This window comes from Ranitomeya imitator, chromosome 2, assembly GCF_032444005.1.
Source record: "Ranitomeya imitator isolate aRanImi1 chromosome 2, aRanImi1.pri, whole genome shotgun sequence".
NCBI lineage: Eukaryota > Metazoa > Chordata > Amphibia > Anura > Dendrobatidae > Ranitomeya > Ranitomeya imitator.
The window spans coordinates 29215952-29233106 of record NC_091283.1 but is presented as its reverse complement, the minus strand read 5'-3'; the positions used below and the strand labels follow the sequence as shown (position 1 = coordinate 29233106).

The 17155-nt window shown below is 42.2% G+C and overlaps 1 protein-coding gene across 2 annotated transcripts in view; it reads right to left on the bottom strand.

Moving 5' to 3' along the window:
* Positions 1–530: 530 nt before the first annotated feature.
* Positions 531–17155, bottom strand: part of LOC138661540 (class I histocompatibility antigen, F10 alpha chain-like) — a 203616-nt gene continuing 186991 nt past the window's right edge. For both annotated transcript variants that reach the window (XM_069746338.1, XM_069746339.1), the window contains exons 6-8: positions 15535–15564; positions 15044–15092; positions 531–2294 (exon numbers count right to left, since the gene is read on the bottom strand). In XM_069746338.1, the coding sequence (XP_069602439.1) occupies positions 15046–15092; positions 15535–15564 (77 nt within the window). In that variant the 3' untranslated portion in view covers positions 531–2294; positions 15044–15045. The remainder of the gene's footprint in view (positions 2295–15043; positions 15093–15534; positions 15565–17155) is intronic.

The following is a 17155-nucleotide window of genomic DNA, read 5'->3' as shown; positions in this document are numbered from 1 at the left end:
TTTACGGTACATTTGTTTGGGGATCTGAAACATTTTAGGGTCATAAATTACAAAACAGGAAATCAGGAAGGGGGCAAACACCTATTCACACAACTTTACATTAATAAAAATTTTGGGGGATTCATTTAAAGTTACCTATTTTTCAGTGTTTAGCTTTTATCTTCACATTTCCTGTTAAGATTTTTTTTTAACCACACAATTTAGGCAAATACCTCTTGTGATGATGTGGACAAGAAACGGGACTGAGGACATGCAGTGTTGTTGGCTAGACAAATGGATGACTACTTTCTGGGTCGGACAGTTGGATCCGGATCACCAGCTCCCCCACCGTCACTTTTACAATTTTGGATGTAGACGTGACTGGCAGCTGGAGATAACTTCTACAACTTCCCATCTACTTTCTACATCCCTAGTGGCAGGGATTGTACTTTTCTAACATTACAAGATCCTGCTTATCCCGACTTTATGTGGAAAACATTTAATTATTAGAATCCCAACAATAAATGTAACGCAAAAAAAGACACTTGTGATATCTGTGTAATTGTACTTTATTGATAAATTACGGTATATCATAAAAAGCTCAAAAAATGGGAAATAATGTAGGATCTATTTCCATCAGATCCACACAGTAGAGTCGATCACGTTCTCATCTGCTTTTATTTCCACATACAGTGATAATTATTCCCATTTCTACAAAACATAAAACTAAACTATGAGACAATAAGTTTCCTTATAATTTAAATTCTTTATTTTGTGACTGTAAATATTGGTGTTATGTGATCTCACATTCAGTCCCGTCATTAGCATCGAATTAACTCAGATTTACAAATATATATTACACTGCATTGTAAATGTGGTAGGACTGATAATGGGGAGTGTTGTATCTCCAGATTCTTTGCCGGAGGATGAGGAGCGATTTGTTATTTTTCCAGCAGTCGTTTCCCGGTGTGATATGTAAGAACGGATAATGACGCCTCCGGTATGATACAACATTCGGCTGTGATGTCTCCTACACCGAAACCAGTCGCACAGACAGAAAATAATCACCAAAATTAGAGCAAAACTTGAACTACGGTAAAAAATAAAACTCAAAACCTTACTGAAAAGATGAAGCAAATGTAAGTCACGGAATAATGCGATATAATGTTATATAAGCCTTCAATATAAAGCACTGATTGCAAATAACTGTAAGATAATGAAAAGTATTAAGCCAAAACCCCAAAACCTTATTGTAATTACCTACTAAATATAAAGGAAAATCAGTAGTACGTGAGAAGTCTGATCGTACACGGGAAGGAACCCGCCATATAACATTCATCACCAATGTTGGGTATTGTGAATCATTTCACGGATCTCCTAGAAGTTGATTCTCTGCAGCCTGTTCATCACCGAAGTGGGGGGAGAGATCTCCCCTAAATACATCAAACTCATAAAAAAGAAAAAACTACATATCTACAACCTGGAAGTGCCCTTACTGCAACTGCGGAAAAGGGTGATTGGTCACTAGTTCTCCGAGGCCGCAGGAGGCCACACAAATCCTGCACCTTCCAGTTGTTCTCCATCTTAAATAATGGACCTAAGCTAAAGGGCCTCCTATTTGTCATCCATATACCCTCATAGATCGAGCAGACAAAGGTGGTATAGTCAACTCCACATTTAGAAAATACATCTAGAGATTTGTCGTCTGACAAAAATGGCTGAGATCCAGGTATGGGGTGTTTCAGATGCTTGACACTATGACAGCTCATAGTTAGACCATGACTCACAGACATGTGATTTCGGCAGAGTACGGATGACTATATCTGCACTGACCACTGGTCTCCTGCTCCAAACTCAAGAGCTGAATAGACATGAGATGAGTTTGGGTCAGGAGACCTGCGGCCAGTCCTGACATTGTGGTCCGTACTCAGACCATGGTCCACGTACATCTGAGTTTAGCTTTATATTCCAAGGTTGTCAGATTAGTAATCATAGACATGACACCTATCACATGTCATACTCTCATCTGGACAATCTCTGGCCATACAAATCTCAATAGTACAGAGGGCTTGGTAGATTTCAGTAATGGAAGAATTTAGGGACTTCAACTTTCTTCAGCTTTGTGAGATGTTTCTGTGGTGAAGTTGTCTGAGCGGCCATGTTATCCTGGGATTATGACAAGTTTTCATTACATTATTGTATACGGCAGGTTCCTTCTCAATTACACAAAATGAAATAAAGTGATCGCGACAGATGGAAGGCGAGAATCTCCACAGTCTGGAGAAATGGAAGCAGAAGACGTCTCTCATCTGGTTCTGTAATGACAAAAAGTCAAAATATTCACATTAGAGGTGATTTCACCGGTCTAATATTATCATAAAATGCTCAATAACCTTCTATAAACGAGGAAAGTAACATTAATACAGTTGTGGTCACCATTGTGGCACCCTGAATATTAAGTTCATCATTTCATCATGTAAAACATCTACTGGAATAAAGTGTTCAGTGAAACTCCTTGGAAAAAAATACATAAAATGGAAAACCATAACAGACGTGATTAATGGCACCCTCTGTTCAGTTTACAGAGGATAAAATGAGACTGATCTAGAAATTAGACTTGTCTCCATGTGGTCAGTGCTCAAACGACTTTAATTAGCTTTAGACTGGTGGTTTTGATGCTTTCAGGTCAGTTTTATTCCATAATCACAATGGTGGCAAAGAGAAGAGAACTGTCTGAGCAGACCAGAAATACTATTATCACCAAGCCCAAGAAGTCTAACAGGTACAAAGACCTTATCATATTGGATTCAAGAGGTTTTCTAATCATGGAGCAATGAAGAACCTTCCAGTATGTGGTGGAAAGAGGAAATTGATTAGAGAACCCTATGAAAGTTGATTTGAAATGTGGCAAAGTACAACAACTTCAGGCCGAGCTGCAGACATCTGTAGTGAAAGTTTCCACCTGTATCGTATGCCACAAACTGAAGAAAACCAAGAAACTGCAGGAGAGATCAGTGCAAAAAGGGTCTTATCCGAGAAACACAGTTAGTTTATCAGTCAGATTAAACTCTCCTGTTCAATCTGTTAAAGACGCATATAATGTAGAAAATCAGCCGCAGCGGATCCACGGCCATCCGACATCAGACTGTAGAGGGAGTTAGTGGACAATATTCCGCTCTGCCGACAGAATGGAGACGTATATCCCAGTATGGTACAGTAAGGTGGTGGTTTATTTCAACGTGTTTCGAAGTGTATAACTTATTCTTCATACCTGTGTTTTTTCCTGAAAAAGAAGTTATATACTTCGAAACGCGCTGAAAAAAACCACCACCTTACTGTACCATACTGGGATATATGTCTACATTCTGTCTTCCGCACGGAATATTGTCCACTAACTCCCTCTACAGTCTGACAAACTGAAGAAAGCAGAGCTCTGTGGGCAAAGGCCAACGTCACCACGTAACATAGTAACATAGTAACATAGTTAGTAAGGCCGAAAAAAGACATTTGTCCATCCAGTTCAGCCTATATTCCATCATAATAAATACCCAGATCTACGTCCTTCTACAGAACCTAATAATTGTATGATACAATATTGTTCTGCTCCAGGAAGACATCCAGGCCTCTCTTGAACCCCTCGACTGAGTTCGCCATCACCACCTCCTCAGGCAAGCAATTCCAGATTCTCACTGCCCTAACAGTAAAGAATCCTCTTCTATGTTGGTGGAAAAACCTTCTCTCCTCCAGACGCAAAGAATGCCCCCTTGTGCCCGTCACCTTCCTTGGTATAAACAGATCCTCAGCGAGATATTTGTATTGTCCCCTTATATACTTATACATGGTTATTAGATCGCCCCTCAGTCGTCTTTTTTCTAGACTAAATAATCCTAATTTCGCTAATCTATCTGGGTATTGTAGTTCTCCCATCCCCTTTATTAATTTTGTTGCCCTCCTTTGTACTCTCTCTAGTTCCATTATATCCTTCCTGAGCACCGGTGCCCAAAACTGGACACAGTACTCCATGTGCGGTCTAACTAGGGATTTGTACAGAGGCAGTATAATGCTCTCATCATGTGTATCCAGACCTCTTTTAATGCACCCCATGATCCTGTTTGCCTTGGCAGCTGCTGCCTGGCACTGGCTGCTCCAGGTAAGTTTATCATTAACTAGGATCCCCAAGTCCTTCTCCCTGTCAGATTTACCCAGTGGTTTCCCGTTCAGTGTGTAATGGTGATATTGATTCCTTCTTCCCATGTGTATAACCTTACATTTATCATTGTTAAACCTCATCTGCCACCTTTCAGCCCAAGTTTCCAACTTATCCAGATCCATCTGTAGCAGAATACTATCTTCTCTTGTATTAACTGCTTTACATAGTTTTGTATCATCTGCAAATATCGATATTTTACTGTGTAAACCTTCTACCAGATCATTAATGAATATGTTGAAGAGAACAGGTCCCAATACTGACCCCTGCGGTACCCCACTGGTCACAGCGACCCAGTTAGAGACTATACCATTTATAACCACCCTCTGCTTTCTATCACTAAGCCAGTTACTAACCCATTTACACACATTTTCCCCCAGACCAAGCATTCTCATTTTGTGTACCAACCTCTCGTGCGGCACGGTATCAAACGCTTTGGAAAAATCGAGATATACCACGTCCAATGACTCACCGTGGTCCAGTCTATAGCTTACCTCTTCATAAAAACTGATTAGATTGGTTTGACAGGAGCGATTTCTCATAAACCCATGCTGATATGGAGTTAAACAGTTATTCTCATTGAGATAATCCAGAATAACATCCCTCAGAAACCCTTCAAATATTTTACCAACAATAGAGGTTAGACTTACTGGCCTATAATTTCCATGTTCACTTTTAGAGCCCTTTTTGAATATTGGCACCACATTTGCTATGCGCCAGTCCTGCGGAACAGACCCTGTAGCTATAGAGTCACTAAAAATAAGAAATAATGGTTTATCTATTACATTACTTAGTTCTCTTAGTACTCGTGGGTGTATGCCATCCGGACCCGGAGTTTTATCTATTTTAATCTTATTTAGCCGGTTTCGCACCTCTTCTTGGGTTAGATTGGTGACCCTTAATATAGGGTTTTCATTGTTTCTCGGGATTTCACCTAGCATTTCATTTTCCACCGTGAATACCGTGGAGAAGAAGGTGTTTAATATGTTAGCTTTTTCCTCGTCATCTACAACCATTCTTTCCTCACTATTTTTTAAGGGGCCTACATTTTCAGTTTTTATTCTTTTACTATTGATATAGTTGAAGAACAGTTTGGGATTAGTTTTACTCTCCTTAGCAATGTGCTTCTCTGTTTCCTTTTTGGCAGCTTTAATTAGTTTTTTAGATAAAGTATTTTTCTCCCTATAGTTTTTTAGAGCTTCAATGGTGCCATCCTGCTTTAGTAGTGCAAATGCTTTCTTTTTACTGTTAATTGCCTGTCTTACTTCTTTGTTTAGCCACATTGGGTTTTTTCTATTTCTAGTCCTTTTATTCCTACAAGGTATAAACCGCTTACACTGCCTATTTAGGATGTTCTTAAACATTTCCCATTTATTATCTGTATAAATCTATTTATTATCTGTAACAATTTCATAACATATGATGTAAACTTCTGTCACGTGTCGTGTCCCTGCATTTGATGTGGGCTCGCACAAATCAAAGACAGCAATCAAGTGCCTCAAATAGCCGAGGGTGGATCATTGCACACGGCTGTTAACCAGTTAAATGCTGCTGTCAATCACTGATAGTGGCATATCACGCTTCGGCAGGGGAATGTGCCATTCCTCCTGCCCATCGGCATGCTTGTGACGTGATTGTGGGGTGCTGATGAGTTGTCATGACAGCCAAACGTCTGCCGACGGCCCCGGTGCCTGTCATTATGAGCCTCCTATGAGTAGGAGAATCATGGGAGATCGGGAGTTCAGCTACACATCACAGGGCTAATGCACTGCTACATACTGTATAGCACGAGCGACCAGACAATCGCAGCTTGAAGTACTCTAAGGGAACTATTAAATTCAACAGAAAAAAGTTTTTAAAAATATGAAACCCCACAAAACTTAAAATCACCCTAGGTTTGCCCCATTGAAAATAAAACAATAAAAACAACAACACATATTTGGCATCGATGTGTTCAGAAATGTCTGATCTATCAAAATATAAAATAAATTAATCAGGTTGGTAAATGGCATAACAAGAGAAAAATCTAAATGCCAGAATTAAGGGTTTTTTGGCCTCTACATTGGAATAAATAGTGATCAAAGCATCGTATCTACCCCAAAATTGTATCAATAAAAATGTCAGCCCAATGTGCCAAAGATATGCCCTCACCCAGCCCCAGATGCCAAAAAATTTAAACATTTAGTATGGGTCTCAGAAAATGGTGACACAAATAAAAAATTTTAGTTTGTTTTTTTCCAAATCTCCGATTTTTCTTTTTATACCAACTAAATAAAAAAAAATATATATACACATAAGTGATGAATGAATATACTCATTACTCGAGATTTCTCAAGCATGCTCGGGGGTCCTCCGAGTATTTTTTAGTGCTCGGAGATTTAGTTTTTAGCGCCGCAGCTGAATGATTTACCTCTGTTAGCCAGCATAAGTACATGTGGGGATTCCCTAGCAACCAGGCAACCCCCACATGTACAGTACAGACCAAAAGTTTGGACACACGTTCTCTTCTAAAGATTTTTCTGTATTTTCATGACTATGAAAATTGTACATTCACACTGAAAGCATCAAAACTATGAATTAACACATGTGGAATTATATACTTAACAAAAAAGTGTGAAACAACTGAAATTATGTCTTATATTCTAGGTTCTTCAAAGTAGCCACCTTTTGCTTTGATGACTGCTTTGCACACTCTTGGCATGAAGCCTTCAATGAAAAAACCCCTATCATAAAGAGACACTTGGCGGAGGATCCGTAATATTGGGGGCTGCTTTGCTGTCTCTGGAGGGGTTGAATGCGTCACAGGAACAATGAAATCAGACAATTATTATCAGAACCATTTAGAGCCAATTGTCCTCCCAGGTGTAAGAAAACTAGAAAATGGGTGCTACCGCAGAACAACTACCGAAAGCCACATCCAGAAGAACACGAGATGGATAAGAAGAAGAAAAAATGTTGCACACTGGCTATCAATGAGTCCTGGTCTCAAACAACTGTGAAATCTCTGGAGAGAGAAGAAATCGTTATCGAGAAAGGAACCCGCGAACACTCAGGAGCGGGAGAGAAATGTACTGACAAACTCCCAGCAGACCGGTGCGAAGAGCCACTGATGGCTACTAAATACATCTGGAGGCTCAGGGAAGGCGGCCATTATTCCTCTCCAGGTCGTATGCCACTTTCTGCCAGATGTGAGCTGAGCTTTCTTTTTCTACATTTTGCCAGTTAATGTGGAGTTGATGCTTTTTTCCATAATTTTCTCTAAAGAACACTTTAAATAATAAAAAGCACACAACATTAATAATGAACTTCACAATGCAAAAAAGAAATGCCTCGAAAAATGTGTGTGAAATAGGGCTAAAGTGTGCAGCTTTTTTGTTCAGACTCACACTTCCATCTTATCACCCAGATTAAAAATAATGAAATAATTGTCACTTTCTCCAGCAAACATAACAATGACAATCAGAATGTGTAACATTTCATAACAATCATTAACCCATTTGCTGACATCGGACGTAATATTTCACCCATGTGACCTGGGCCTACTTGACCATGGAAGGAATATTACATCATTTTTTTAATGTGACACTGCGACCAAAGTTACGGTGATCGCATTAAAATTCCGGTGCCATCTTACCTCTGTGGTGCCATCATCCTGGGGGGTGTCGCCGCCATCCCGCAACCACAATCTCTGTGATTGGCTGTTCTGAATTGAACAGCCAATCGCAGCATTTCTCAGTGTTTCAGGCAATCAGATTGCCCAAAACACTAGAAGAGCACCGGTCATAGGCTGCTGCCTGGCAACACCATTCATGGCCTGTACCCCCTCTGATTGGCGCAATCGACGATTACAGATTGCGCCAATCACAGGGCTCAGCCTTGGTGTGACCTGCCTAGGATAGGAGCTGTAAGAGCACCGATCCTAGGCTGGTGCCTGGCAACGCCAACGATACCAGGGGCACCTCTAATTGGTGCGATCGATGTCATCATCTGCTGGTTTACACTTTTTTTTAACTGACTTTTTTCTTCCCGGTTGCTTTTTTCTTTTAGCTTTTTCTTTTCAAACAAAAAAGTTTACACCAAGCACAATCTCACACACGCACAACTAAATAGAGTATGACACAATCACAACATACATAAAAAAAAAAATAAAATGTCCCGCTCGTCCCCAAAACGCTATTCAGTGGAGGAGGCATATGCTTTTCTTACCTCCGACACTGATAGCGAGGGAGAGGATCCCACATTTATGTTTCAGATTCGTCCTCGTCTTCCTCCTCAGGTGCTGCTGATAAGCCATGCAGACGTCCCAGGACAAATGGACCTAGCCCCCAAAAAATTATGGGCCACCGATTCCTGATTTTGTGGCACAATCAGGAATCAAGTTTACACCACCGGCCTCAAAGAACTAGACTTTTACAAAGTCTTCTTATCTGAGGATTTTGTTAACCTCATGGTGGGCCAAACTAATTTGTACGCTCATCAATTTTTGACACAAAACCCTGATTCATCATTTTCTAACTGGTGTCCTGTAGACGCACTTGAAATGATGGGCCTGGTCCTTCATATGGGCCTCCTGAAGAAGACAGAACTTTGGCAATATTAGAGTGTTGATGTTTTATATAACACTCCAGTGTTCTAATGGTCATGGCCCGGACATGTTTTGAGGCCATCCATAAATTCTTGCAATATACCGATAATGCACAGTGTCCAGCACGAGATGACCCCAACTTTGACCATCTGTTCAAAGTTCGGCCGGTCATCAAACACTTCAACAAAAAGTTTGCTGAAGTGTACGTGTCCCAAAGGGACATCTGTGTGGATGAGTCCCTAATTCTTTTCAAGGGGAGACTCCAATTCCGTCAGTACCTGTCCAGCAAGAGGGCCTGGTACAGAATCAAACTCTATAAGATGTGTGAGAGCAGCTCAGGGTACACCTACAGGTTTAGAGTTCATGACGGGAACTAAATCCGGATTGAACCCTTGGTCTGTCTCTAGAAGGATGTCTCTAAAAGGATAACAGCAAATATGAAAGCAGAAATATGCCAGAAAAATAACCCCCTGCTATAGATGCTTCATTTTTATTTTTACTTTTGCTATGCTTTGTTATTGCTATCAATCTGACAACTTATCTGCTTCATCCTCAGGTATGTCCGCTGGCTGCTACCCCAATCCCATCACCATCACCCAACTTTCCTGATCTTAATCACCTTGCTATTCCTTCCTGGTATGTCCGCTGGCTGCTACCCCAATCCCATCACCATCACCCAACTTTCCTGATCTTCCTCACCTTGCTATTCCTTCCTGGTATGTCGGCTGGCTGCTATGACTGTTTTTTTTTTCCCCCTGCATGTTTTCTCATTTTAATTCCTCAGCCACCCACACAGACAGACACACATTAGACCTGGTCTTCACCCGTTTATGCTCCTTATCTAACTTTACAACCTCCCCTCTCCCTCTATCTGACCACCATCTACTCACTTTCTCATCACAGTCCTCCTCACCTGTCACCCATGTCCAACACCATGCGCACCCACGCAGGAACCTCGCACACCTAGACACCCACACACTCTCGGACTCTATCCTACCGCTCTCCTCACTCCACGACACAGACACTGCCACTGCTTTCTACAATGCCACTCTTGCATCAGCTATTGACACGGTCGCCTATGTCATGCATAGCACAGTGCGACGAACCAATAGACAACCCTGGCACAATAACATCACTAAAAAGCTTCAGCAAGTATCCAGAATTTCAGAACGGCGTTGGAAGAAAACGCATTCACAAGATGATTTCACTGCACTCAAACAAGCAACACTGGCATTCAAATCAGCTCTCACCTCTGCTAAACAGGCCTATTTCACAACCCTCGTATCTTCCTTATCCCACAACCCCAAACAGTTGTTCAACACTTAACTCCCTCCTCTGCCCACCACTGCCCCCTTCGAGTTCCCTAATCATTGCTGAGGACTTTGCCACGCACTTCAAGAATAAGATAGACCAAACAAGGCAAGTCTTTGTTGCCCAACCACCACAACCCCTTTGTATGAGAGACTAATGCCCAAACCCCATAAATACACTCTTCAAAATCTCTGAAGGGGAGCTTGCTCATCTTCTCTCCAAATCACACCTCACCACTTGTGCACTTGACCCCATCCCATCCCACCTCCTCCCTAACCTCACCACCACACTTATCCCATCCCTAACCCATCTCTTCTACCTTTCACTAACTTCTGGTACCTTCCCCTCTGCCTTCAAACATGCCACAATCACACCTATCCTCAAAAAGCCATCCCTTGACCCAAGCGGTTTGTCCAGCTATCGCCCCATATCTTTGCTCCCATTTGCTTCCAAACTCCTTGAGCAGCATGTCCATGCTGAACTTTCCCCTCCATTTTCATCTAACTCTCTCTTCGACAGCCTACAATCTGGCTTCCGTCCCCACCATTCCACTGAGACTGCCCTGACCAAAATTACTAACGACTTACTTACAGCCAAAGCTAACACACAATTCTCTATACTCCTCCTCCTAGACCTGTCCTCTGCCTTCGACACAGTTGACCACTGCCTCCTACTACAGATTCTCTCTTCCTTTGGGGTCAAAGACCTTGCCCTATCTTGGATCTCCTCATACCTTGCCAACCACACATTTAGCGTTTCCTACTCCCATACTACCTCTTCATCTCGCCCCCTCTCTGTTGGAGTCCCCCAAGGCTCTGTCCTAGGACCCTTACTCTTCTCAATCTATACACTTGGCCTGGGACAACTCATAAGGTTCTATGGCTTCCAGTACCATCTATATGCCGATGACACTCAGATCTACCTCTCTGACCCAGATGTCACCTCTCTGCTGTCCAGAATCCCAGAGTGTCTATCAGCCATATCCTCCTTCTTCTCCTCTCGCTTCACCAAGCTCAATGTGGACAAATCTGAACTCATTATCTTTCCTCCATCACGCATATCTTCCGTACCTGATCTATCTTTCAAAATAAATTAAATCACACTTTCCCCTGTTCCCAAAATCCGCTGCCTCAGAGTAACACTTGACTCTGCCCTGTCCTTTAAACCGCACATCCAAGCTCTCGCCACCTCCTGTCGCCTCCAGCTCATAAATATTTCCAGAATCCGTCCTTTCCTCAACCCACACTCTACCAAAATGCTCATGCATGCCCTAATCATCTCCCGCCTCGACTACTGCAACATACTCCTCTGTGGCCTACCTTCTAAGACTCTCGCACCCCTCCAGTCCATCCTTAACTCTGCTGCCCGACTAATTAATCTCTCTCCTCGCTACACTCCTGCTTCACCTCTTTGCAAATCCCTTCACTGGCTCCCAATTTCCCAGCGTATCCAGTTTAAACTACTAACACTGACCTACAAAGCCATCCATAACCTTTCTCCTCCGTATATTTCCACACTAATCTCTCAATATCTTCCCTCACGTAATCTCCGGTCCTCCCAAGACCTCCTCCTCTCCTCCACGCTTATTCACTCCTCACTCAATCGCCTCCAAGACTTCTCCCGAATATCACCCATCCTCTGGAATTCAGTGCCCCAACACATCCGGTTATCCACTACTTTTGGATCCTTCAAAAGAAACCTGAAAACCCACCTCTTCAAGGAAGCTTACAGCCTGTAAAGACCACACGGCCACCTCAACACCATTGGAGCTACTGCAACCCTCGACTTATTGTCTCCTTCCCCATAATCCTGTAGAATGTAAGCCTGCAAGGGTAGGGTCCTCGCCCCTCTGTACCAGTCTGTCATTGTTAGTTTTGTTTACTGTAAGTGATATTTGTATTTTGATGTAACCCCTTGTCATGTACAGCACCATGGAATTAATGGTGCTATATAAATAAATAATAATAATAACCACCCCTGAATGCCCCCCTGTCCTGGGAGTGAGTGGGAACATTGTGTGTGATTTGGTGCACCCACTGCTATATAAATGTTATCACCTGTTATGGTCTGGTGATTATGGAGCGACATGAGACTAGCTCTGAGCAGGTGGTATCTATACTGACCGCAGACCCTAAGCTCAACACACAACTAGAAGCAGCCGTGGATTGCTCCTAACACTCCCTAGGCAACTCGTCACAGCCTAAGAGCTAACTACCCCTAAAGATAGAAGCAGGAAAACTATCTTGCCTCAAGAGAAAATCCCCAAAGGAAAGACAGCCTCCCACATGTAATGACTGTGAGAGGAGAAGGAAATGACATCCGTAGTATGAAACAAGATTGAGCACAGGAGGCCACTTCTAGCTAAAAAGGAAAGAACAGAAAAGAGCTCTGTGCGGTCAGTAGAAAAAACTAGAAAAAGTCCACCGCAGAGAAATGCAAAAATCTCCACACCTAACTAAAGGTGTGGAGGGCAAACTCTGCTGCCCAGAGCTTCCAGTTTAGCTAAATAGATCCATACTGATAAACTGGACAAATGAGCAAAAAACAAGACAGTACAAAACAACAAGTCCACAATAAGTGAACTGCAAAGGACATGGAAGGACTTAGCTTTGCAGAACTTGGCCAGAGTGTCAGGACAATCCAAAGAGCAATGACTCCAGGCAGAGACAATAGACAACTGGCATTGAATGAGGGCTAAGGCCAGACTAATATAGACGAGCCCAAAAGACAATCAAAGGAAACAGCTGAGAAGCTAAATCCAAGAAGCAGTAATACCACTAAAGACCACAGGAGGAGCCCGAGAGCAGAACTCACAAAAATACTACTTACAACCAAGAACGGAATTCACAACAATCACCTCTACGTGGATAACTTTTATACCAGCATCCCACTCTTTAAGTCCCTCTCTGCGTGAGGTACCTCAACCTGTGGTACTGTCCACAAAAATCAGAGAGGCCTCCCAGAAACGTTACTTGGGCAGATGCTCAGAAGGGGTGACAGCAGAGCCCAATGTAGTGACCACCTGCTGGTTGCTTGACCACCATAAATTTGATGGCAGCACCCTCAGCACTGTAGGAGGTACCTCTGCGCAGGTCACAGGTCAGCAAAACCGGACTGTGTACTGGGGTACAACAAAAACATGGGGGTCGCTGATATCTCTGATCAACTCATCTAGCCGTACAGTGTTTTGAGAAAGGCCAAGGTGTGGTACAAGAAGCTGTCCGTGCACATCGTACAAATGGCAATGCTCAACGCTTTCCTACTGTCATAATGTGCAGGCCAGACCGATACGTCGTACCTTCAGTTCCAGGAGGTAGTGATCAAGGCCTTAATCTTTGGAGATCAGGAAGGAGCTGGCCCAGTACTTCCGGAACTGAAAGTGCTTGTATCGTATGAGGTCAACATTTCCCGGGGGAGGTCCCTCAAAGCAGAAAAAAGGAAGGTCGCAAAAGAGGTGCCAAGTGTGTTACAGAAGGGGAATACGCAAGGAAACCATTTATCAATGTGACACCTACCCTGACAAACCTGGCCTGTGTATGAGAGAATGCTTCAGACTATACCACACCTCCATGCACTACTAAATTCATTTCTGACTTACCCAACTGACGTATGACAACATGACAAACACTACACAACTAACGTATGCCGCTACATTATAAAATTCACATACCAGGAAACAATAGATTATTTCCAAAAAGGGGGCACCTGTTGGGCATTTCCACTGTTTAGGCAAATCAGGGGCTCTGCAAACGCGACATGGCGTACTCAGACCATTCTATCAAAGTCTGCATTCCAAAACGTCACTACTTCCCTTCCGAGCTCTGCCATGCGCCCAATCAGTAGTTTTCTCCAACATATGGGGTATCAGCGTACTCAGGACAAATTGCACAACACCTTTTGGGGTCCAATTTCTCCTGTTACCCTTATGAAAATAAAAAAATTGGAGGCTAAAAGATCATTTTTGTGGAAAAAATATGATTTTTTATTTTCACGGCTCTATGTTATAAACTTTAGTAAAACACTTGTGGGTTCAAAGTGCTCACCACACATCTAGGTAAGTTCCTTGTGGGTCTAGTTTCCAAAATAGCATCACTTGTGGGGGTTTTCCTTTCAAATTCCAATAATTCCTGTGAAACACCTGAAGGGTTAGCAAACTTCTTGAATGTGGTTTTGAGCACCATAAGGGGTGCAGTTTTTAGAATGGTATCACTTTTGGGTATTTTCTGCCATATAGACCCCTCAAAGTCATTTCAAATGTTTTGGCGGTCCCTAAAAAAACTTTCAAAAATTGTGCTGATGTAAAGTAGATATGTGGGAAGTGTTATTTATGAACTATTTTGTGTGACATATCTCTCTGGTTCAAGGGCATAAAAATGCAAAATTTGAAAACTGCTACATTTTCCAAATTTTTGACAAATGTTAATTTTTTATACAAATAAATGCAAGTTATATCAAAGTAATTTTACCACTAATGTGAAGTGCAAAATATCACGAAAAAACAGTCTCAGAATCATCAGGATCCGTTGAAGCGTTCCAGAGTTGTAACCACATAAAGGGACAGTGGTCAGAATTGTAAAAATTGGCCCGGTCATTAACATGCAAACCACCCTTGGGGGTAAAGGGGTTAATAAACCATCATTAATAACAGAGGCCACACCGCACGTGGGGAGATCTCAACATTAACAGAAATTATCACGTGAAATAGATCACTCTGTTTGTAATAGAATATATGAGATTAACTTTTTGTATTGAAGAACTGAAAAACTCACTTTTTGATGATATTCTAATTTTGTGAGAAGCCCCTGTATGACATAAATTACCTTTTCTTTTCCTCATTGTTACTAAACCTCCTCCGACTCCCTCTTACTTTTTCTTTCACCCCAGTAAGTTTCCCCCGATTCCTGCCCCAGGTTTCCTATCACATAGATGGCGGAACATTTACACAAGACGTCACCACTCACCATTAGGCTTTGGCTGGAGCAGTGGATGCGTCAGATGATGAGTCTGAAGCTGCGAAAATAGGAAAAGATAGAAAGTGAAATTTCACATTCTAATAAAATTCCACATATTTCCCACCTCAGCATCACACGGTCCGCAGGTTCTCCACCACATACAACCTGTGGACATGTGCGCTGCCATGTTTCTTTAAGACAGTGTAATTAGGATATAATTAATTTGTAGATTGGGGTCCTCCAGTGAAGGACCCCACCTGTGAGCCAGGACAGAGCGTTGCTGTGTAGGAGCAGCCGTCCTTCTACTGGACAGAAGACACTTATGTATGTCCTCGATGCCGAGGCCCAAATAATCTTCCTACACATTGGATTATCATATCATTTTACACCATCTTCATCATGGTCCCAGCCGCCTCTATATACAGTCACCGCCGTCGTCTCTATTAGTCGCCATCACAAGCAGCGACATCTCTGCACAGACACATACACACAATACTCACTGCTGGTCGTCTTGTAGCCGCCTTTCTTTTCTGTAAGAGAAGATGGAATTAGTAGCCGGAACCTGAGGATCCATCATCACCGGAGCCTTATACATAACATACGTGTAATGGGGGACAGATGGGCGGACAGGACACAGACACGAGCCCGGCTGTCAGTGGGACAATGAGCTCTATACACAGTGAGGGGAATGTCTGACACCAACCATAAACTACAGGAGTAAGACGCGCTAAATAAAGGGTGCAAGCCCCATAATAAATATGGCGCATCTTTTGCTGTCCATGCACCAGAAGTTGAAGTCTACTCCTGCTTTACATTTTGCACTATAATTTATATAATTTCCTCCAATTTCTGATGGAAGGAGCCGCGCCAAACTTGACCTCTTTCTAAAAATGGCAAGAAGGGTAAAATAAAACAAATTGTGTACGGCAAAACATAATAACATAAATTGTCCTGAATTCAGAGAGATAGAACATGCAGGAGATCACAGAGGGCATGGTGGAGGCAAGACATGTGAAATGGGGGCTCCTGACTAACATTACATTGCTGCCAACTCATTAAAGTCGGTAACTAATTTATAGTGTACAAAAGTTCTAGATAGGTGAAAAAAAAAGCTGAAAAGTATTTCAAAAACAGAAGTGTTAATGATTTATTTTTATAAATTTACAAATTGGAAAGTGAATGAGCAAAAGAGAAAATGTAAACCAAATCAATATTTACTGTGTCCACCATTTCCCTTCAAAACAGCACCAATTTTTCCTTGGACACTTGCACACAGTTTTTGAAGGAAGTCAGCAGGATGTCGGCCTGAGCAAATCCTTCTGTCTCTACATAATTCAACAAACAATTGATGATGTGAGATCAGGGCTCTGTAGGGCCGTACCATCACTTCCAGGACTCCTTGTTCTTCTGTCAATCCACAGTGTAGACAAAAAGACACAAGGTAGTTGTACTGCATCAGCACGGTCTCTCCTAGAGAACTATTCCAAAGCAGACAGTAGTTTCAATATGTGCTGTTCAAGTTCTTTTGAAGAAGCACCAAGAAATGGGAAACATTGAGAACTGTAGATGCATTGGTCGGACAAGGAAACTTAGTGCAGCAGATGAAAGACACATCATGCTTACTTCCCTTCAAAATCGGAAGATGTCCAGCAGTGCCATCAGTTCAGTACTGGCAGCCACCAGTGGAACCCAGCTACACCCTTGTGCTGTTTGGAGAAATCTGGCCATAAGTGACCTTCATTAAAGATTTGAGACCCAAAATCAGACCTTCTACATAAAAACCACGTCATGCAACTCAACTATGCATGCAAACTCATGAATTAGGGTGTAGAAAAGGGTCAGCAGTAGTGATGAGCGAGTGTACTCGCTACTCGAGATTTCCCGAGCACGCTCGGGTGATCTCCGAGTATTTGTTAGTGTTCGGAGATTTAGTTTTCATCAACGCAGCTAAATGATTTACAGCTAATTGCCAGGCTGAGTACATGTGGGGGTTGCCTGGTTGCTAGGGAGTCCCCACATGTACTCAGCCTGGCAATTAGCTGTAAATCATTTTTTTTTTTAACTCAAATACATTTTTATTAAGAATCACATTACAATTTACATGTTACATTCTTATTTTCA